We start from the raw sequence: 24,540 nt of genomic DNA, 5'->3' as shown, positions 1-24,540 counted from the left end.
TATAGGTATACTTATCCTAGATTGACGCAATGATTTTATAAGCTGTTAGCTGTTTGCGTTTGTCTCAACTGGTATCAATGGTACTTGACTGAAGTTAAATATTCTTATAAAGGAGGTCATGGATACTCAAACCTTTTATTGTTGGCTTGTAATTTCGAAATATAATTTTGCTTCTATTACTTTTAACGCATTTCTATCACCTAAAGCTAACATAGCAATTCTAGTTAGTTAGTAGTTAAGATAGCCATTGTTTGTAATACTTAAAACGGGTCACTCACGTATTTTAAGTCGAAAACGCTCGACATGTTTCACTCCGTACTGAGGAGCGTTAACGCCAGCTCCTGATGATGTTACTCGGTACGGAGTGAAAGATGTCGAACGTTTTGGACTTAAAATACGTGAGTGACCCGTGTTTAATATATTTTTTTCTACTCCCAGACTTTTATTTGTCATTTAAAGGGTCGTGCACACACCTTTAAAAAAGTGGCCAAGTGCGAGTCGGACTCGCCCATGAAGGGTTCCGTATTTAGGCTATTTATGACGTATTAAAAAAAAACTACTTACTAGATCTCGTTCAAACCAATTTTCGGTGGAAGTTTACATGGTAATGTACATCGTATATTTTTTTTAGTTTTATCATTCTCTTATTTTAGAAGTTACAGGGGGGGGGACACACATTTTACCACTTTCGAAGTGTCTCTCGCGCAAACTATTCAGTTTAGAAAAAAATGATATTAGAAACCTCAATATCATTTTTGAAGACCTATCCATAGATACCCCACACGTATGGGTTTGATAAAAAAAAATTTGAGTTTCAGTTCGAAGTATGGGGAACCCCATAAAATTATTGTTTTTTTTCTATTTTTGTGTGAAAATCTTAATGCGGTTCACAGAATACATCTACTTACCAAGTTTCAACAGTATAGTTCTTATAGTTTCGAAGAAAAGTGGCTGTGACATACGGACGGACAGACAGACGGACAGACGGACAGACGGACAGACAGACAGACAGACAGACATGACGAATCTATAAGGGTTCCGTTTTTTGCCATTTGGCTACGGAACCCTAAAAACCCTACCTTATAGTTGTCAAGACAAGTCTTTAGTCTATTCCCCAAAAAAGAATTTGTGCATACACGTAGTATCTTTTTGGCGATTTTACGGTACTTCGTGTAATGACCACTTAAAAAATATTGAATGAAATACAGTGTTGCCAACCTTATTTTAAATGTCATCTCTAACAAATAAGTGAACCATAGACATGTTTTTTTTTAAATTTCATTCATTCATTCTTTTCCCGCCCGTACCCTCTATTTTTGCTACTTCTTGAATTAAAAATATTTGTTAAAGGGTCTAGCCGCAATCCTATAGTGAAACTGCCCCTGGCTAAAGCGTATACCTTTCTTAGGTGCATTTATTTGTCTTATTATAAGATATCGTTTTACCAAATTTCAAGGCTAGAATCCCCTTGGTTTGGCTAAAAAAAAATTTTTTTTAAATCGTTTTTTTTTGTAGCTAAACTAGTGGTTCGATTCTTTTGAAATTTGGATATTAATTGCATCTAATATTAGTATGTTTCCAAAAAAAAAATCAAGGTTGTAACTTGTTTATAAAGGCTTAAAAAAATATTTTTAATTTTTTAAACTTTTTTTTAATAGGTACTTGTGAGATAGCGACAACCTCAATACATAAGTTTTGTTATTAAAAGAGTAACGTGTCGGGGTTATTATATTAACTGTAACTTTAGTCTGTATTCAAAATTCAATACCCATCATTTACAAAAATAATCTCACTATGCCGCAGGTACATTTCATGTACTGTATGTACAATACTGATTGAAGTTAGTAAATTCAATTTGAAAAAAATATCTAAATATGTACCTAAGTTACCTATATAATACCAAATATATAAAAGTAAGTGCGCAAAGTTTAATAAAACACTTCTCGGAGCTTACCTTCTTAAATAAAAATGATTGATTTAGACATTTCAACCTTCGCTTTCGTAGACTCGCCCATGAATTGATAGTTTATCAAAATGAAACAAATATTAAGTAAGACAGTTCATTATAATTTTGACAAATATAATTAAAGTGAACTTGACACTGGCTAAACAAATATCTGAGGGGTCATCACATCGATCAATCAACTGGCCTTGCTCTTAGTTCTTATGTACAATGACTTTAATTTGATAGAGTTATATAGTGTTTGCATTTTATAAAAAGGTCCAATTTAATTTAACTTTAGATTTTGTTTTTCTTTAGGTGTATTGTTTTATTGTTAGTTCAATGTTCAGATGCAATAACTTTTGCCTGAATGAGACTTTAATAATATTTTAGTAGATAATGATCAATTAAGATCATCTAATATATAAAGATAAAGTAAGTACCTACCTACTGTTAGAACTGCTCGACGCCCATTCACTGCACTACCTATAGGTAGCTATTTTACCTACCTACTGTCAACCATTCAACCTAAATCCCGGACACTGATCAGTATTTAAGAATGACTTACGCTAGACCGGGCCAAGCCCGGGCCGTGGTGTCCGACGCGTCATTTTCTATGACGGGTGATCGGTGATCACGTGGTGCTTTCCGCAGAAAACGAAGTACCAGAAGCTCTGGCCCGGCCCTGGCCCGGTCTAGCGTGAGTCATCCTTTAACCGGTTCCTCTATTTTTAGTTAGGTTATTAGTCCAATTTCTATTAGTGCGACGAACGTAATCATAATCAATTATAAATTGTATTGTCCAGTAGCGAGTGGCACCTGGGCTGGGACAGGAGTTCGCTCCACGGCGTGAGCTGGTACCATCTTCTACATCCCGACTGTTGTAAAGAAGCGCAGAGCAAACATCGCTTAAGTAAGTATACATTTTTTTTAACTTACAAACGATGAACAGTAAATAGTTTCAATTAGTATTATGACAACTTCATAGCTTTGCTTCATTGCTATAACCGACAAAATCTACGAAGACAAAGTTAATAATTTAAACATAACTCACCGCCGCTCTCATGTCTGAAATTCTAATCTAACACGTAATAGTCTACAAAAGGTATTAAGTTAATCATAGGTAATAAACGTAAAAAATACCGACTTAACCTTGAAGTAGAACTGGGTGTATTATTTACCCTGTTAATTAACAAGTACAACGAGCGAATTAACTGTCGATGTCATATGAAATCCGCAAAACTCCACGAAGGTAACTTACTCAGTCGTTCAGTTATGTGCCTACTTATCTACAGTAATCTTTCCCAGTAAAGAGAAAATACAAGCAATATAATAATATCTTAATACCGATCTCATGATCATTATCGATAACCTACGACAACATAGAGCGTTTATAATAAACGGTATCCATGTCCACTTAAGCCAACCTCACACCGACTAGTGAAAGCGAGATGAGGCTGAAACCGCGCGTGACAACCGTGTGTGAACGCTTACCTGACACTACGTGAGCGATTAAATCGAATAAATCGACAACTCGAACGAACTGTCAAATTATAAACACACGAAACTAGACCCTAACGCTTATATATTACGTGTTAATTGAAACGTTTTTGAGAAACGGTTGCGCAGGATTCGTGACTCTCCGCTTGACGGAAGGTTTGCAGCTGGGAGCAAATTCAAAATTAGAACACTTTCTTACGTTTGGAACGTGAAGATGTTCTTCCGAGGTCGAGTGACACGGGACTAAAGTCGTGCTTCAAGAAATATAGCATGCAGATATATTATAACCAACACCTATTACCTAAAAGACTACCTGAGATATTCTCTAAGCTTGTCATTGATTGAAAATGATAAGTGGCCATTCATATTTCCAGACTTTTTTTTTTACCTTATTGCATACTTATATGATATTTAATGCTTAACGTTTTCTATAAATCAATTGTGTTGTGTCCTATTAACTTGGGTCAGCTCAGAATGTCTTTTTCTTCCATACCTCTCTGACGCTCGTCATTTCATAACTTACCTGCGCTTTTTTCCATATAATCTATCAGCACACAGTCCTCCTCACCTTTTCCTCGGTTTCCTTTCCTCTTCATTCCCTCCACACCATTTCCTCCTTATATCTGTATGTACCTACCTACCTAATTATTTTATGAGTAGGTACTTATATAAAATCATAAGAAGGCTTACCGCTTTTTAATTAATAACACCAATAGGTAATCTAATTGATTATAAATACTAAGCAATGTGCATCGTTTATTAACCACTTATATCGTTTTAAGCGGACCTATAAAATGTTTTGTCCGGATCGCATTGGTGGAACTCTGAATAGTGTATTTGACTACTAGTCAAATCAGTTTCTTTTTTCGAACTGTCAAAACGATTTTGCTACTGTGGAATTTATATGAAACACTAGCATGTGACGTAACAATCAAATTACCTACTCTTTATAGTTTTACACGGGTTTTAAAATAGAAATTGTGTCTAAAAATAACTGCTGTCCACGTATCTCTATTAATCTTCTGGTGCTTTATTTCATGCATGGTGTAAAATAATTTATTTTAAATACAGTCAAATACCCTATACTGATGTTTCTTATAGTGACAAATATATAGGTACAGGATATTTCCCGTAACAGGGGCAATAAATTAAACTGTAGGCTGTACTCCTCAAACTGACCAACATTTGTTCAGCAACTTTAAAAAATAACTTATGTTTTGATTTTTATTACATTTGAAAGTTTATTCTAAGCTATGCATTACAAATTTTGTTGTGTTTAAAGCGTGACAAGCAACGTCAAACACACTGATGTCAGCGTACATTGAAGCCAATATTTATTTTGTATGAAAAAGAGGAAGTCTAAAGGATTCATAATTTTCAAAAGTTGTTTAACAAAAGTTTTATTATATATACATTTATATATATATATAAATATATATAAATATATATATATATATATATATAGTAATTTTTTTATCGTAATATGGTTACCACAGTCGATAGTCTCCGGTTTGAATTTATGTAGCCTTAACTTGAGCCAAAGCCCTTGCCTACTTAAGACGAAACAGGAGCTGAGATTTAAATATTTTAGGTAAATATACCCGTCTCGCTAACGGAAGCGGCTCCTAAAACTAGTGCGATAAGGACAAGGCGAAAAATCCTGCGTAAAAATCTCAAAAATCGAGGTTTCGTACTCGACTGTTTCCTCCTCCAAAACTTAACCAATCGTAACCAAATTTGGAAATCTAAATGATTATGAAATTATCTGTGTCGGACCGTTTTGATTTTTTGGCTAATTGATATTAGTTTTGAATACCACGCCTCTCATTGCGGCATAGTCAATTAGGCCATTTTGGCCATTTTTGAAGGGCTTTAGCGCCTTAAAAAACAAAAATATCAAAAAAAGCAAAACGGTCCGACACAGATATTGACAATATTAATCTGTGTTAAAAAAATCATTGCTCTAGCTTCAAAACCCACGGAGGAAACAGTCGAGTACGTTTGTATGGAGAAATGACCACTCCTGTTGGCTCTTAAATAGCGTTGAACTCTTGTTATTTGAGTCATATACAACCCGAAAGCGACACCAGTATTCAATTTAATCCATTAAACTAATCCAATTTCAAAGAACCGTAGGTGCTACTGTCAAGTGCTAAGAATAACAATTAGTTATTTCGACGTCTATCCATATCATTACACCATTAGTTCCACGTACAGCGTAGGCTGGTCTCAGAAAACAGCAAATCAAATACACTTTAGCAATATGTACATTCTCGAGCAAAATAAGTGCCCGAAGATAAACAAGCTGGCAGTTAGACCCGAGCACAATCATAGCAGTCGTCAATCTCTTCTTGACTCTAAAACCAACAGTCGAGATTGCACAAATAACCGTCTGGCATTAACCCTCATTATTCCTCGACAAATGTATTTACACGCATACACCCTTCTTACTACTTCTTGCTTCAACATAAGGTGTTTTATCGCTTGTCAGTAAGAATGTAGTTGTTAAAAACTTAATGTGGTTGCAATCGATGCATCGGAGCTCGAGTCATCATTCGAATGATTCGATAATGGAGAGCGACAAGGACGGGTCTGTGTGCGGTGACCTTTGTGCATGATATGCCGTATAGTAGGTGCTATTGTTCATCTCTATCCGACCATGTTTTACGAGTATTAATGATATAATATTATAATAAAAAGACCAATAACAAAGATTGGTTACCATTTTCCTAGTTGTACGGATACTCATGAGCATGAGTGTATAATGGCAACGAACATCCGGCTAAAAAGACATTTGCAATTTCTGAAATTACCTATGTATTACATTTAATTTACCAGACGCTTTTCGGTGATGGAAAACATCATGAAGCTAGACTACAATAGTACAAACTACCATGAGCCGTAGCAATAAGCCGGGACATTGCTACGATAATGATGCTTATGATGAGAGGTAACTATTTAATCGGACGAAAATTTGTTAAATCAAATGAACCAATTGTCTGGCCTAGTGGTTCAAGTCCTGGTAAGGGCATTACTCGTGTGATGAGCACGGATATTTCTTCCTGTGTCATGCGTGTTTTCTATGTATTTAAGTATTTATAAATATTTATATATTATATAATATATCGTTGTCTAAGTACCCACAACACAAACCTCGTGGGAACTGGGACTAAGTCAATTTGTGTAATAATGTCCTATAATATTTATTTATTATTATTTATTAAATACATATGTTCATTTATCCCTTTGTATTCACTTAAAGCAAACAAGGTGCACCAAAATAAGATATATAAAAAGTGTCACATAACCCACAAAAGCGACCACGAGGAGTGCGATGAAGTACGAGTATTGCTCCAAACCTCTCAATGCAAGGAATAGAAGTAAAAAGTAAAACTTAGGTAGCTAAATAAAATTAAGTAGGTACATAAGCGTCTAGTAACTACGTTGGAGTAGGCTCCAACTCTAGTGTTAGCTGTATTAGGAATATTAGAATAGGTACAGCTAACACCAGGCGTTCGCACTCATTAGTGTATGGAATAATTACCTGCCCGAGACAGAAGTTAATTAGGACGGTGTTGATCTTATTTACAGTTCTATGGTAATATATTTTATTGCTGACGTGAAATATTTGTTCGCAAAATATAATCTTATTGGCACTCCGCATTTTCACAAGAATCTCGGGGTTAAGTTGGCAATATTTTTTTCTGTCAAGCAGACAACGTCAAATTTATTTTAAAATATTCTTTCTTTTAAATCAAGCACCATGAAAAATATAACAAACGCTATATAATTTCTTAATTCTACTATCTAATACATAATGAGAGCATACGACAAGAATTCTGTCAAAATCTTTTTTGTCATCAACCATCAACCTGACATACAAGTTCAAACAACAATAAAAGCCTAATCAAAACAAACTAAACCCAAATCTTATCGTCTAATTCGATCAACAAACAAATCGAGCCTTTTATGTCGCCGATGGGCTCGAGTTGGACGCCATATACGGCATGAGCTTACGCACCATCATCGTCCAGGCCATTTCTGGCCTATGTAAATTACTATCATAACATTGTCAATGCCTACCGCACCTCTAAACACATCAACGCCTTTTTACAGCCCATTCGTTCAACTTTAAACTCTAACAGAAACGAGTACACTTGGAAATGGAATGTAGGTGGTAAGGTGTTTATAATGTTTCGGTATGTACTCTGAAGGTGTCTTGTTAAACGGCATATTATTTAGCTATCGCTCGATAATCTGTTCATTAACAATAGTCTAATTTCAGATACGTTCGATTAGCACAATTCACACTCTGTTGGTTTTGGATTTGTGATAAACAATTAAGTGTTCTATTGATTCGAGTTGACCGATTGCATTAGCGGGTTTGGTTGTAGATAGCGAAAGTGTTCATAGCGTGTTCATTAATGAGAGTATGATATCAGAAGTTTGGTATCTAATGATATGGCATCATTCAGTGTGAACAATAGTCATATTTGCATATATTCCGACTGCGATCTGATTATAAATTGTTGTTCGCAGTAACCCAGTCCGAGCAAGAGCGGTCTTGCATAGCTCTACTGCGGCTGCAGCGGAGGTCAGGCCAGTTCCTGTGGGTCCACGCCGTTCTACAGTTGAAAGACAATCTGGACAATTCACAACGACCTGTCATCGTTTGCACTAATCAAGTCTTAAGGTGAGCACTGAATATATTTTATAAGGGTTAGCTCATACTTATGTAGAATATGTTCGAGAGGAATCTTTATTTGGACCAGATAAAAGTACATCGATCCTGTTCTTCATCCCAGCAAGGCATCTACCAAGAAAACCAACACAACAACACCAAAGTGAAATATTTCCCATAACGCTCATATCTCCCATTATAGTGCGCATATAAGTTAAGTATAGCCCGTAGCCGGCCATGGCAGGTTAAGTCTCACTCGGCCTAATAAGAACCACTCTAACTTATGACCGTTGAATTATCTGACCCCTTGCAAACATTCAGCTTAATCGTCCTTTCCTTGGAGAACCTCTTAATACCCATTAATATATCGAAACAACCGCCAATCGAGCGGCGATCAAGGGTGAAATCACTTCATCATGACCGCCCTGCGCAGGCGCAATTACGACGTGAACAAACGTCAAATGTGGAGTTTTATACGACATACTAATCGCATGCGCTCGGGTCACATGCGCCCGCCCATTATTCAGACATAAATCATTGAAATTGCGATCTAACTGACTCGGACAATCAACTGAGGCTATCAGTCAAAATGACGGGGTAACATACGCGAGGTCGCGTTTAGAAATAGTCGACTGCTTTATAGGAATAAACAAAATACAGTATCCAAAGGTATGGTATCAATTTATACATAATACAAAACTTTATGTTTTGGTATAAATTACTTCTAATACCTACCTAAGAAAAATTGGTCTCAAGAAATTACAAAAAAAAAGGAACCGACACTACAATAAGCTAGGCACCCTATAGTGATCTTGCAAATTTTATAGCACATGTTTTATGTCCAGTGCAGTTGTAATTAACTTTACTAACAATAAAATGCCTTCCAGAAACACACAAAAGGCGTTACCTATAATGATATGTGATAAAGCGGTTCCAAAATTTCGAAAGTAACATTTCCTAAAACCATAAAATTAGTCTAAAGTTCAAACCAACGTAGATAACGCATAATAAAATCAATAATATTACTGACACGAGTAATGTATCCGATTAAATTGCCTGTCTTATATCTCGTGAAATGTTAGCCGGTACAATAATTATATTCCGATCGACAAATCGTATCGAATCGTGGAATTGCTTTTCATTTAAATCAATGTCTCTAATATTTGTAATGCGAGCTCGTTACGGCTTTAATCCTCGCCACGAGATGTTATTCTCAAGAATATTGAATTTATTTGTATGGCTGATAATAAATTGAAATGAACGTAAATATTTTTACATACCTAATTGTAACGTGTGACTCTGTCAAATCAATCTAACATGATCACTCGAATGATTTATTTTATGAGGACGGCCTCGACTGATACCGAGCGTTAACGACAACCTGCCATAATTTTGTTGCTGTGAAGTTACAGCTGATTTATATATTTTTGCTCACAAAGTTAATGGATTAATTTAATTAAAAGATTAACATGAGATGATATCATTGTACAACATAATTCACACAAAAACAATAAAGCATACAATTTTATATGAATATTTCTATTCAAAGTGAACAGACTCATTATTACTATTGAAGTTATTATTACATTGGCCTATGACGTTTCAAATAATTGCAGTATTGATTGAGAGTGTCACCCTCAAATCCTCCATATTTGTTTCACTCAACTTTCATGGGATAAAATATTTAAAAAATACCTGACCTGTCAATGTAAAGAGTCGGATAGATAAACCAGCACAAATAACTTTTAAAGAATTAATTAGGTACCTATATAAGGGCTACAGGGCTACGTAATCGACGGGCAAAACTTTAAATAAAATAATACTATAATATATATAGTCCAATCATCTTTATAGTCTTAATTCAATAGGTAGTTAATATAAAGCTAACACTGTGTTTAAAGTAATCGGATGCTTGGCGTTATGTTAAGAGATTTTTACGTAAATACAAAACATTTTGCTGTAATTTCCAAAGAAAATAATAGTGCGATAGGTTCTTTATGTTCGCGCGATATAATTTAATAGATATAATATCATGTAAGCCCAGGCTAAGAGTATGAGATTTACCGTCAGTCCGCGAGGTTCCCGCAAGAACCAATTATGATTACGACCTTAATAGTACTTGTATAGTACGGCAAACAGTAATTATGAATTAACCAATAATTTGAGATAATTTTATACTTTAGCGAAGGAATTTTGTTTACTTAACGACGTTAAAATATTTTGAATTCTTTAATCTTACCGTTGTTGGTTTCGGATTATTCTTCATTGCGTCAAAACAAATTATTATTATCCTATTTTCAAATTCGTTATTTTCAATGCAATTTTCATTTTCAGTGAGTAAATAATGCCAGAGTGGTGAGAAACAGCCGCTCTTATATTTCTCAGAGCAGTGATATACTCAGAATGTTGTGGTGACATGATTGGCTGGCCAACCTAAACATTTCAAAGCCAGGCAACATTTTAAAATAATTAATTTGAACCTAGACACGTTCGAGACATAGGTAACTGTTACCTAAAAGCAACTCTAACAAACATTATAGTGACCAAGTTCCTCAAAAATATTTAAGTGACAAATGTATGCATTTAAAAACACCAGCATGCCCGACTCTGTGAACTAATTGGCTTAAAAGCCGAACCATTAAACCGACAAGTCCAGTGCCAACCCGCAGCGAACCGACTTTGAAAAATGACCATCATAACTTAACGCGGTCACTTACAAACTTCCCTATTGAGATATCAATACTAGATGACGTCGCGGGACGTAGCTCGCGTAAATACAGCCCTTACTATCGGCATCGGCCCGAGTGCGATTTAGTTTGCTTTAGGCGGGATCGGGATCTTGGAAATGGCCTTACCAAGATATTTCATGTTGGGAATTCGGGTTCACGATCATCGCATTACTTACCTCTGCTCTGTATTACTTCTAACTTCCAATAAGTACCTACCTACTGAAAGAAGCGAGAAAATATACTTACACTTACAGCAAGAAACTTCTGTACCTGATATTAGATGCCAGTTGACCACCATTGCAAGGAGTAGATACGGTTCTGAAGAAAATATTGCTTTTAGATATGATTAATATAATAATCTACCTATAAGTAGTTGTGTACGTTAAAAAACTCTTAAGCCTCAGAACTTTATCAAGTTAAATTTTGGCTTCATTTTTTTATAATTACCTAACTAATGGACTTACTAGTCAGACATGATTCAGAACCTTAGAACCTTAATGCTAAATAAAATGGTATGTTCCCATTAACATTCATTTGATACTAGGAAATATAACATAATTATCATATTCGAAGCAACTTCATAAATTGAATAGTAATGCTAAAATACGTACTATGTAACTTTATGGCGGCTTTTATTGTAGTAATTGTAGTAATAACACTTAACCAATATCCAGAAATATGTGACTTGTTAACATTATTTTTATAATTTCATGGAGTATGGACTAAGCACTAAGCAGTGAGGTGTTCAGGGTTCGCGGCACCGAACGCGTCCATCATCATCATGCCTTTATCGCTTCTCATCCGTGTTTAACATTCCGTTTACCGAGCGAAATAGTATCGCGGACCCGTGGTGGGGTTACCGGCGAATAAATATTGTAAAGAGGTGATTTATTGAGTTAGAGTGCGGCTTGCGAGCCGATCGGCCGGCCGATGTTGCTATCGGATGGTTTGAAATATGCCCGCAGAGGGCTATTGTTGTGATGTGAGAAACTGTGTTTAACAAGCGCCGGCTCTGATCGATGGCGCCGCTCCACGCTTTAATCCCAACCATATTTTATAGCCACAAAATACACTAAAACTTGACTAATTTTAAGAGACGCAGCTTATAATTTTATTGATTACACTGTGAAGATTAGAGAATGCTGGAGCACTTTGGTTTAATAATTACGTTTTAGTATAAAAAACCTTTAGACTCGAAGCTGAGCCGTTAGTGCGCGCTTGCGGTTAAAAGCCTATTGTTCCGCGCTAATTAAAACGTTTACGCTTTCATTCAATTTCACGATAAGCTTTAGTTTAAGGTTCCTTTGAAATGCATTATTGATTAACTAGCTAATTCAGCTACCAACGAAATCAATAACGGACACGAAACTAGCCTTAGGTACTCATTAAAGGGGCACACTTTGTAGTAACAATGTTATTATCCCTATAAACTAGCATGACTAAGAGGCAATTCATCTGAACCGCCAGTAGGCGCTGGGTAGATTGTAAATCTAAATTAATTTCAATGCACGAGTGGGTGACAACCCAGCTGACCTAAACAATCAGGCACAAAGGGCGGTGACCATGTGGCCCGCAGGCGCTTAGGTTAAGCTTCAACTGTGGTACAAACTAGAAATTACATTTCATAAATTAAAAATAGTTGAAAGGTCTACGAACGCTTTCCTAATTAAAATGAACTTAAAGTTGTTTTTACTTTACCCACCTTATAAGCAATGTATCTGAAATTCTTAAATACAAACTTTAATAAACCCTAACAAATAGGTAGGGCGACTGCTACAGTTATTTACCACTACATATTAATGGCACGTATTTAACCGGTCAACTATTTACTTAATCGAATTTGAGTAGTTAAAAAAATTGAAATGGGTACTAAAATTAATAGTTTGGCAACAAAAACGGAGCCTTAAAATATATCAATATGAGTTGTATTTTAATGCCGTTACAGCTTTTGACTATTTTTAGGCAGGTACCAAGTATTTCTTTGGCAACTGATTTATTATATATATTGGAGACCATTTATAAAGCACATTTTAAAAAGAAAACTGCTATATATTAATTCAAAAAGTTCTTTTAAAATATTTTGTTTGGTCACACGGTCAACCTAACACGCTCCTCCTCGCTTCGCTCGTCGTCGCACCTATCTATTGTAATTAATAATTAAATTAGTAATTAAAAATTGAAAGATGGTATGGTATAATGGTCATTAGGTGTTTCATGATTACGAATTTCGACTAAGTATACTGACCATTGCATATTGGTAATAAATTAATTTGAGGTGACCAATATTCATTAAATTTAACTGCTATCGTGTTAAAATACTACCTAGCTGAAACGATATGCTCAATTATGATTACTTAGGTGTGAACAACATGATGATAGACAAATTTTATGATCGCTTTACAATATTAGTTGCCAACTTATTATTTTAGATGCCAACCTAGAACTTCAAGTTCGCTATAATATTTTTGGGTGGCTTGATTTTGCTGCTAGTTTTTTTAATAATATGATGCTTATATTTGAGGCTAATATAAATTTATTGGCGCTAAAATATTAATGCACAGCCAAATTATATTATTATATGCCAAATGAAAGTTCCTGTTTAATATTTTAGTTGCCCGGTTAATAATAAGCCCATAGTAATTGGCCTTTCCTAACACATCAGAAAGAAACAAGCCAATTGAAACCTTATTACTAAGAACGGCCAATTACTATGTAGTGGCCAATAACTATAGCAGTCACCCTGCTACTAATTCAACCAGATAGCAGATTTAAACTACTTACGTATTATGCGAATCCCCCGCCGCGAATAAAGCCGCGCAGATATAAATTTACTTAGATAAAACAATGTAATTGGTCCACTAGCGCAAAATTTCAAGTTTTTACCGGAATAAATTCTTAATTTTAAACAATAGCTAATCGCATTTTAAGTATGATTGAATTACGTATATGTGTGTAGTAAACTTAGATACATCCTTAAGTAAACACAACAAATCTGCTCGTAATGCCATCTAAATTTGTTATCTAGCAATCCTGACCTAAACACAAGGTCTAAGGTCAAAAAAGACCAGTAATAATATTTGACACCAAACGTCCACATCGCTAGCTCCTATAAATTATTGCCCCGAAATTCACCCTAAAGCTTAATCCCACTGCTCACAAGCGCGCATTGTTCGCGCGATTGCGTCATTTGTCTCCTGCCCAGATGCGCTTGCGCAACCTACTCATGTTACTTCGTGCTTTCCACTGACAAATATCACCCTTAGTAACATAATGCCTTAAGAGACTACCAAGCCCATACGCACATGCGCCATTCTCGCTCTACACATACGAAATACTGCTACCACGAAATACCTTCAATAATGAGCCGGGATTATGTGGATAGCGAATTTAATAGGTGCACCGGTCTTAACTTAGTTTTGCCTATATAAATAGATTTAGCTGCCCATTTAGGTTCAGACACGTTCAGTTATCAGTTTTGATAGATTTACTGCAATAAATAACACACCTAGTTAGGGAAGGCTCGTATTAGTCTGAAAGGATTATAAAGTTAGCTCTGGCTCGAAAATGCCGGTCCAACGCTTAGCTATACCACTCAACGGCGATGAAGGGGAATTTATTTAAGGAATTTACTTATACATAAATAAACCCTATTTTTTTGTCAAATTGGGTAGGCTTTGCTAGGGTCAGGGTAGTAGGTACGAGGGGAGGCTGAAAAATTCGCAGCCTAAGCTAGAAATAAAAGAAAAAACCAAAAAAAACTATGCTACCTTTTTCCCCGCCTCTTTGGCAGTTTTATATTGCCGCCATTACTAACGATTATTAACGATTAATAATTAACATTTACCTACTTTAATACTCTCTTAAAAAAAAATTCCAAGCCCGCGAACTTTTCAGCCGCCCCTCGTATGTAGGTACCAGATAAGGCCATTGCGAAAGATTTAGAGAAATTATATCTATCTATATTCATGATTCTTGCGATTAAGTTTGGATTAGATAATGACCTTTATAAACGTAGCATGTAGTTTAACGTTTTTATTATTCATATTGAATTACTTTTAAATGTAAACTTGAGGTACGCAGCGTAGTAAGTGGACGCACCCCCTTGCAAATACAGTGAACGACAACAAATTGTCAACATGTCGACCGCCTACGTCATGTCTCAGAGATTTATGCGTCAGCCTGCGCGGACGCACAAATTGGCGGGAAGCAACGACGGATACGATTTCCAACATTCCATTAACTCGGTTATGCATAACGAGCTATTCTTTAAAAAAATACATACATACGCAGATTTCATTAACGGGATATGCCTAAGGAAAACGTGGTTTCTATAATCCGCGAGAAAGACTTTTAAGCAGGTACCTGAATAATATTTTAATCTGTTTTGATTTCAATAAAAGTTTTTACGTCGTTAGTGGGACAAAAATCGAATCATTATCGAAATTATTTGATACCCACTTACCAAATTAATCTTTTGCCGAAAATATCTATTAGACACTCCACTTCAGACACTCCAAATTTCCCTTTATATCTAAAACATTTGCAAAATAACTATTACCTAAAGGGAAAAATAAATGATATCATTATCTGTAGGGCTATGATGGTCGACTGTATAAATGATATAGTTGTATAAATGATGATAAAACTGACATTTTATCCAGTTTTTATTGATTTGTCGTCTTTTCCACTTTTGACAGCGATAGTCGTTAAACGATTAACTGCAGAACATGCTCGTTGGATAATATGTCATTTGTCTACTTTTCCAACTTAAACTTAGTTGATAAGTGGATAAGTTAAATGATATAAAAGACACTTGTCTAGATTTATACATTTTTATAACATTCATACCGTTTTGTCCACTTTGACAGCGATAGACGGTAAATGGCTACGTTTGTTGGATAATTAGACATATAGTCGATTTTTGACGGCTAGCCTTTGATTAATTTATCGTAGTGCTCACTGGGCACGACAAGGTGCTCTCATGGTATAGAAGTGGTGAAAAATACAATTTTTAGGGTTCACTCGTGCGTCTGCCTGGCCGTCTGTCACAGCCTATTTTCACGGAAACGATTAGACCAATTAAGTTGAAAAGTACACATATGTAAATTAGTGACCCATCACCCAAAGACGGACATGGCTTCCTCGCGTTGTCCCGGAATTTGCCACGGCTCATGGGAGCCTGGGGCAGCTTGGCAGCTAATCCCAGGAACTGGCGTGGGCACTAGTTTTTACGAAAGCGACTGTCATCTGACCTTCCAACCCAGAGGGTAAACTAGGCCAGTATTGGGATTAGTCCGGTTTCCTCACGATGTTTTCCTTCTCCGAAAAGGGACTGGTAAATATCAAATGATATTTCGTGCATAAGTTCTGAAAAACTTATTGGTACGAGCCGGGGTTTGAACCCGCGACCTCTGGATTGCAAGTTGCATGCTCTTACCGCTAGACCACCAGCGATTTTTTAAGTACAATAAATAGGTTAGAAGTTATTTAAGAAAATAGCCAAAAAATTACCCCCTCTCCCCACTTTTATCTCCGAAATTACTGGGTCTAAAATTTTGGACTCGCACTTGGCCGGTATAGTTTTTTTTTTCCAAATATAATATATACTATTTGAACTCCATTTGTATTCATATAAGAATATCATTACATTATTTGTAGGGATGGCAAAGATATCATTTCTTCTTGGCAGCTGCTGCCATGGAAGAAAAGCATCAACAAAGAAAAATTCAACGACGTGCCATAAGGGATACATGGAACCCTTTGGATATGCCCAACGAGGAGTTTCGGCACATATATAGAGTGCTCAAAGACTTGGCACTCTATGTGTGTGCCGAACTAGACGCCGACCTCAAACTCAACATGGCGACGGATTGCCGGCACACCCGGCACATCTTAAAGTACTTAATTAAAGATATAAGGTAAAGGGCCCCTGTTTCGGCAGGTTAAGGCTCTTGAGAGTTTGTATATTACCAAGCATTTTTTTTAAATATTACTAAGCATATCAACACCTTGAAAGCTTTTGAGTAAGTTATATTAGTTCTTTGTTAATAATTTAATGTATAAACTATAGGGTTTTAGTTGAAACTTTTTTTTATATGAATTTTTTCGTGAACCTCTTATTTGGCTCCCATTTCGTGATACAAATTTAGCTCAGCTCCTAAGTTCGTGAATTCGTGTCCCCTGTTTCGTAATAAAGTTTTCTTAGAGTAATTGGTGATAATTTGCTGATAATCATTTTAAATTACCTACTTACGAGTAATTGTAAGGTCAAATTAAAAATAATAATGAAAAAAAAAAATTAGATTGAGAGCTAAGTAGCTTAAAGCTTTTTGTACTCGTCGACTTTAATGGTTGAATTAAGACTTCGTAAACCGTATGGGTACTTTAATACTTGATTAAAAGCTGAAACTATATAAATAAAAAATTAAAAAAAAATTTTTTTTTTACTAAAATTTTTTTTTTTTACAAAAAACATATTAACTATCTTATACGTTAAATATAAACATACACAAAAATAAATCAAATAAATTGAATTGTAAATAAAATTGTGCTAGTAGTTAATATGAGAAATTGAGAATATACGTGGAATATACCTTAAGAATTTAAACTCGGGTCACATTCAAACTCGTTTTATGAGAATTCTAGTGAAAAAAACATATACCGAATTTCGCTCATACGAAACTTCATGAAATACATTAATTGTTTTCTAATTTATTTTTTTAATTATCTTCGTTGTTATATTTAAAAACAAGCACTCAAAATGTATCTAGAAAATCCTTGATTCGTTAGTGGCACGAAACAGGAGACACACGAAAAATATAATGACCGCTATTTCGTGAGTCGATTTATTGCAATTTTAAGGTATTTCTATGCATATATTCAATCTTTTTTCTTATCAAATCAATTACTAAGGAACCCACAGAAACACTCCCAAAAACTTTTTTTCGAATGGGTTTAGCTTTTCCTTCCTATAAGCTTAACAAGTGAGAGCGCGCACCTTACGCCTAAAAAAAGTGCACGCATACAGTGAACGCATATAAACCATGGAAGTATTCTGTCCGCTCAATTATGACCCAACGTAAAGTATTCGATTGTAGGCGGTGCTTACAGAGTGTTCGATTGGCAACTTCAGTGCGGCCGAGATGACAGTCAGTGACGGATGGCTAAATTGGTTTATAAAAACTACGTTTTTTTGTAATTAAAAATGTCTTCATGTGTCGTGAAGTGTTGCAGAAGTTGTTTTAGTTCATATCAAGGACAGTGGAATCACTTTTCACTTGTAGTAAACAGATAACTTCAGTAAAATTTGGAATAAACATGACGACATTTTTTCAATACTAGCGTGCTAAGCTAAAACGTAACAACTGCATACGACTTTTATAACAACATACGACTTTTTAAATTGCGAGGATAATAGGGATGGTTTTATGCCAAATGAAGTAGACTATTTTATTAACTTATGATTGGTTTAGGTATTTTCTATATACAGTAGAATCCGCTTATAATGACATTGAAGGGAAGTAACAAACATGTCATACTAAGCGGATGTCATATAAAGCATAGTTGATAAACTTTTTATTTTATTTTTTCCAAATTAATCTCAAACTATTTTGTGAGAGATGAGTTTTATTAACCTTATACCAATTATCAACTTTCACCGAGAGTAAAAACTAAAACAATTTAAACGCCGCAGACGTCCTCGCAGGGAAAGATGTGGGGCCGGCCACGAAAACCAGCAAATTTGTCAGTATAACCGGACATAATTCCATAAAAATAGTATTTATAGGTCGAAGTTATCTTATACGACTTTGTCACAAAGAATTTCATATGAAAACCAAACTTCGCACAGTAATTGCATCATAGTAAGCGGTTGGTCAGTATAAGCGGAGTCATAATAAACGGATTCCACTGTAATTATAAATGTAGTAATAAATTCCTTCTTACAGATTTGTATTTTCCTTTTTTATTTCATGAGATGGAGCTATAAAAAACTACCTAGTTATTTCAAATTAATAATCAAATTTGGTATTGTCATTTTACATTACTTTCCATTCAGATTCCCACAAGATGCTATTCGCAGAGAACTATGGAAAAAAGCTGTCCAATTAGAGAGACATGAAATTGAGTGGATGCCTGGCAAGATATATAATGTTCTATTCATGAGATAACCCGTGAGATAATCATACCCGGTCTCCTATATGTAGATACATTTTTTTCTATCACACTTTCATTGAATTAATTTAACAAATACACACATTATCTCAAAATATTGATCATTTTAATCAAATGCCTGTTCAAATGTTTTTGACCCGATTCGTGTACCTACCCATGTAAATTTTGCAGGCTGTATAGCCTGTCCGATTTCTAAGATCAAGTTCGCCATACATTTACTATGGCGTACTTGATCTTAGAAAAACGGACAGACTATACCAGTACGGCTACCATCAGTTTGGCACTGACAAACGCCGTCGAGAACGTAATTTACTTTCTATACATCTCGCTCGTACTCGCATATTAGTGCAAACGAGACGTATAGAAAGTAAATTACGTTCTCGATAGCGTAAATTTCAGTTTTGACACTGTCAGTGACTCATGGTACGGGCTCTGAACGTGACTTCGCACTGCCATACAGATTGATAATAAAATATACAAAATACTTATTATAGCGGAATACATTTATACCTACAACAATGAATGTTGAGTTAGTCTGTCATTTAATTTCATAACAACATTTTAACTAGTTATCTTTTAATCTGCATTAAATTATTATACGTGAATTATTTGACTGGTTCTTCAATGTATGGCATAAACCTATCCCTGTCCAAGTCATATTCTAATCAAATATGAACCGCGAACTCTCAGCGGCCAGTACGTACAGCAAGAAGGTTATTAGCGGATTAATGTCGCTGATTGGTAGTTATTGACATTATATGCATTTCATCTACACTTAGCTGTGTACGTTAGTGTAATAGAGAGAGGCTCTGTAAACGTATCGTCTTATTTAAATGTAGGCGTAATTGTGTATGTGTGCTAATTTGGCCCGAGAATTTGAACGGTAATGTTCCCAAAGGCGGTTTCCAGTTATATGCTTTCACTGACGCATACAACACAGCTGTTCGCGGCCGTCTGACAGTTTCGACCGTCGTATTACTCTCAGTTTAATCACTAAAATATTGGTTATTATTTTATTGAAGAGATTAAATAATACAGATTTTTTTCATATGTATAATTTGAATAAAAAATATTTGTATTCCTTATTATTTGCGCCAGAAACAAAACTAACGAAATAACGTACTAACACGAACTTGGGGCCCTTTACCTTAATGTTGCACTGAGGACGTCACTTTCTGAGAACACCACTTTCTGAGGACGTCACATTCGGAGTTCGTCACTTTTTTAGCATAGGTACGATTTAACAGTATAAAATACCAGCACGAAAGATGTATGTAATGCCAGCAACCAGATTATCTGTTCGACATACGGTCGCTTTTATATCCTACATACCAACACCAATCTCTGTTTGCCTTACGCCTGACTGGTAGAGAATTCCATTTGGCAAAACGTCCTATGTTTCGTGCAATAAAGTGAAAATAGAGAGATTAATAATAATAAAAAAACAATCTAATTATGTTTAAATCAGAGTATTTAATTCAGAATACTTAAAAACTACAAGCACCAAAACATTTAGCCAGATTGGAGTTAGGCCGGAAACAGCTTCGATTCCATACACATAAGGGCGCGTGTACACGGTGCCGCCTCCGCGCCGCCGCCGCACCTTCGCGCTATGTACACGAGACGCGTAAAACCCGCGGCGGCGGACTATACTTGTCTCGTGTACATAGCGCGAAGGTGCAGCGGCGGCGCAGTGGCGGCGCGGCAGCGGGCTTTACGCGTCTCGTGTAAATAGCGCGAAGGTGCGGCGGCGACGCGGCAGCGGCGCGGAGGCGGCACCGTGTACACGCGCCCTAAATGTTTCGCACAGTAGAAACTATGATTTTATCATACGCCGCTGTGATTAGCTCGTGAAGGTATCACGGCAAGCTCGCTGACACCAGTTGCAACATATTTACATTTAAACGGACTGTCGCTCCTTTTGTGACAACATATTCTTCAGCATACCGCGTCTTCTGTCATGTCTCCATAAACTCTAACGTCTTTTTTATCTGCGTATAAAATCAGCTCTTGCAGTTTTTTTTTTTCAGACAATATTTCCTCTCGTGTCACCTGTGGAGAATAGGCGTCCAAGGATTTTTTCTTCATAGCGTTGCCGAATTTCAGAATATATGTTCAGCCATCAATCACTTCTGCGTATGGAGTAATCCATACTCTCATAGTTCTCATGTTCTGCATATATTTAATGCAATTTATTTGTTTGTTTTCTTCCTATAGGTATATGTTACGCAATGAATTTTTAAATTAATATTACATTGTACTTTTAGCCTGACTGACAATGAAAATCTTTCATGTCGCCGATTTGACATCGCTGATTTTTTTTCTATAGATGGTCAACCAAACCTTGTCAGTAGAAAAAGGCGCGAAATTCAAATTTTCTATGGGACGATATCCCTTCGCGCCTACATTTTTCAAATTTGCCGCCTTTTTCCTCTGACAAGATCTGGTTGACCAAGTATATTTAAAATGCGAAACTACAAATATAGGTTATATCGTTTGTCAAAGGACTGTCTCATTTCAAACATAGACAGAGAGAGTCATATCTTTGTCTTACACTAGTACTAGCACCCAAAAGAAAAGGATGAGTATAGTTTGTATTGTTCTTATTTAATGACAAATTGGTTTGACCAACTATACTTACAAGAATGCACTTCGTTTTTCGGGTAAAATCGGACGTAATCGCGTAATAGAAAATGACAGCGTCGTACTAATTTAGTTGCAATCCATCACTCAAACTATACAGGATGGTCTATACCACAACGTTCAAATTTTTTTTTAGTTTCCTCACATCTCGTGGGCTATTAGGCGATTCTCAGAGATGACGTTCGGTGCTTGACTTCGGTGCCGAATTTTATTTTTTACTTCTTTGATACACAACTTTATTTCCTAAAATCTAGCCTTAATATAAAAAAATATTGGTAGTGATAAAATAAAAAAAAATGTTGGACATCGAGGTTTGTACCACCCTGTATAGAGTAGTTAATAGAGTCAGACCGAGAAAAGTCTGCAGCGATTTTGATAGCCCACGCAGTGCAAGCGTCATTTTAAACGTCAAACTTCTATGAATTTATGACGGGTAAATATAGCTGGTCAACCAAATCTTGTCAGTAAAAAAAGGCGCAAAATTCAAATTTTCTATGGAACGATATCCCTTCGCGCCTACATTTTTCAAATTTGCCGCCTTTTTCTACTGTCAAGATCTGGTTGACCAAGTACGTATAACACTTGCACTGCGTGGGCTATCAATATCGCTGCAGACTTTACGAGTAGCAAGGACCTAGGACCGCCTTAGATTGCGATGGACAGTCTTTGCATCAGGAAAAATCCGGAGCGGGGGTCAAGGCCCCTTTCAAACAGGCGAGGTCCCAGCTCCCGGAGCATCCCGAAGTCTCGACACCGAGGGAGACGAATAAATACCCGCTCAGCGCCGAGTATTTATCTTTTTAGGGTTTCAGGAAAAACGGGACCCTATTACTAAGACTCCGCTGTCCGTCGGTCTGTCTGTCTATTTAGATGATATATTTCTGTTGCCAACAACAAATAATAAGTACTAACAACAAAATAAAATAAATATTTAAGTGGAGCTCCCATACAACAAACGTGATTTTGTTGCCGTTTTTTGCGTACCTAATGGTACGGAACCCTTCGTGCACGAGTCCGACTCGCACTTGGCCGGTTTTTAAGAGACGCCGCATGCTCAGCAGCCGCTCCTGCCGACCGCATTGTACGACTAAGATGCGGGGCGGCAAAAGTACTGACGCACGTGGCGTCCCACAGTAAGCACTTACCTCTTTCCCACGGCACCAGGGTCTAGCCGTCAGGCCTTATGCCGTCCGATCGGCTAAAGCCTGGCGGCTCAAGCATACATGGGATATTAGGTAACTCTGACAATAAGGCTCTCCTAACGATGTCATTAAGAACATGGTGCCGTGGGAACCTCCCAGCGCAACGGCAGCAGCTCAAGACATGGTGGCCGTTGCTCCCCACAGTGGAACCGTAGATGCATTGGTGGGGTTGGCATACCCATGGCAACCTATTAGGCAGAGAGCAACGGCCACATGCATCGAGCAGTTGTCTTAGTAAGGTGGCTAAGTTTGGGGAGGGCCTACAATTTAGTTGATTTTGACAGATGGTTTGACGTATAAAATTCACCGTATTTGAGGTTAATAAGGTCTACTGTCCTTAAAATTTTGTATGAATTTACAAGCAAATATGAGCCTTCGTTAATTAAGTATTGCAGCCGGTTCTACCTTAATTCGATAATGTAGCTTATTTCAAAGACTATAAACTCTAAGTACTTAGAAATAAAGCTTCAAAAGCTTTAACCGTGGATAACTTTTAACTATCAACGTCACATGTGGATAAGTGGTGATAGGATGTCATTCATTAAAATACGCTTTAAGTAAACTTGTTTAGAATTGATTTTTCAAAAGCTCAAACCACGGATGATTTTTATCAGTGAATGGCAAAAGTAGATAAGTGGTGGAATGTGATTAAGTAATCTATTCTTTAAAATAGGCCTTAAGTCATCGAGATTAAAATTGATTTTTCAAACGCTCAAATCATGTCACGCTATCGTTAGTCACTTGTACTTTATCCTCGCGTCTTTTTACCAAATTTAATCACTTATCAGGTATTTCACATATCACGCAATAAATGATTAATGATTTGGTGACAAAGCATCATAGCCCTCCTGGAAATGTTGAAATTTATTTCTTGAGTTTAGGTAGGTATATGTACATATATTTGGAATGCCACGCAAAATAATCTAAAGAAAAGGTAAATATGACATACCTAAATGCCTGTCTAGTTGGGGTGTCTACACGACTGTATTAGAAAAAAAAAAACAAATCAATTTTCTGCATCAAATTGATCTAATTTGCGACAATACACGTTTCCGAAGAAAATTATTTGCCCAGCATTGGAATTTTAAATGACTTCTATAATGCGAACCAAGCAGTAAATTTCTACTAATTAATTCTAATTGCTATTGACCCCGTCGGGTTAGTCTTACGCTACCTACGCTACTTTTTCTCTAACAGCAGTAAGGCTGTATTCACATTACTTGATTAAAGATTAATACTATGAATAGGTAGGTAATTATAAATAGTTAGCTTTAGTTAAGTGCCCCAGGCGCGACGCATGTAATATCAATAAGAGATAATTAATATGTTGATACCTATACTGTACTGTCATATATATACGATTAAAATTAGATAATTTAGTAAAGTATAGTAATAAAGTAGTACTACTTTTACAGTAATCATCAATAGTAACGTAGTATGAAACAGCGCACCTAAAGTGTCTGCACTACTCTAATTTTTTTTTTATAAAGTTTGCGTTCAAAAGTAATTGTCTCCGCGCTCTAAATACTCTAATTGTCTTTCAGGGAATGGTAGATATTTTTGAAGCGTAGTCTCATCCGCTACTACTGCAGGAAAATGCACTTGTAAATTATGTATTTATTTACAGTTTTTCTAATAATTGTTGACATCAGTCGTGTCATTTGTAGGACA

At 36.2% G+C, this 24,540-nt stretch overlaps 2 protein-coding genes across 4 annotated transcripts in view; both read left to right on the top strand.

The window, feature by feature from the left end:
- LOC134663192 (golgin subfamily A member 5) overlaps window positions 1–24,540 on the top strand; it is a 379,694-nt gene that overhangs the window by 114,246 nt on the left and 240,908 nt on the right. The window lies entirely within an intron of this gene.
- The window catches only part of LOC134663181 (PAS domain-containing protein cky-1), a 144,966-nt gene that overhangs the window by 114,865 nt on the left and 5,561 nt on the right, over window positions 1–24,540 (top strand). Inside the window, exons 8-9 of one of the 2 annotated variants that reach the window (XM_063519563.1) lie at window positions 2,752–2,855; window positions 7,982–8,135. In XM_063519563.1, coding sequence (XP_063375633.1) covers window positions 2,752–2,855; window positions 7,982–8,135 — 258 coding nt within the window. Of the gene's footprint in view, window positions 1–2,748; window positions 2,856–7,981; window positions 8,136–24,540 lie in introns of both variants that reach the window. The other variant, XM_063519554.1, reaches the window with a different exon arrangement.

Source organism: Cydia amplana, chromosome 1, assembly GCF_948474715.1.
Source record: "Cydia amplana chromosome 1, ilCydAmpl1.1, whole genome shotgun sequence".
Lineage (NCBI taxonomy): Eukaryota > Metazoa > Arthropoda > Insecta > Lepidoptera > Tortricidae > Cydia > Cydia amplana.
The sequence above is the reverse complement of the archived record's forward strand: the minus strand, read 5'-3'. Positions and strand labels throughout refer to the sequence as shown.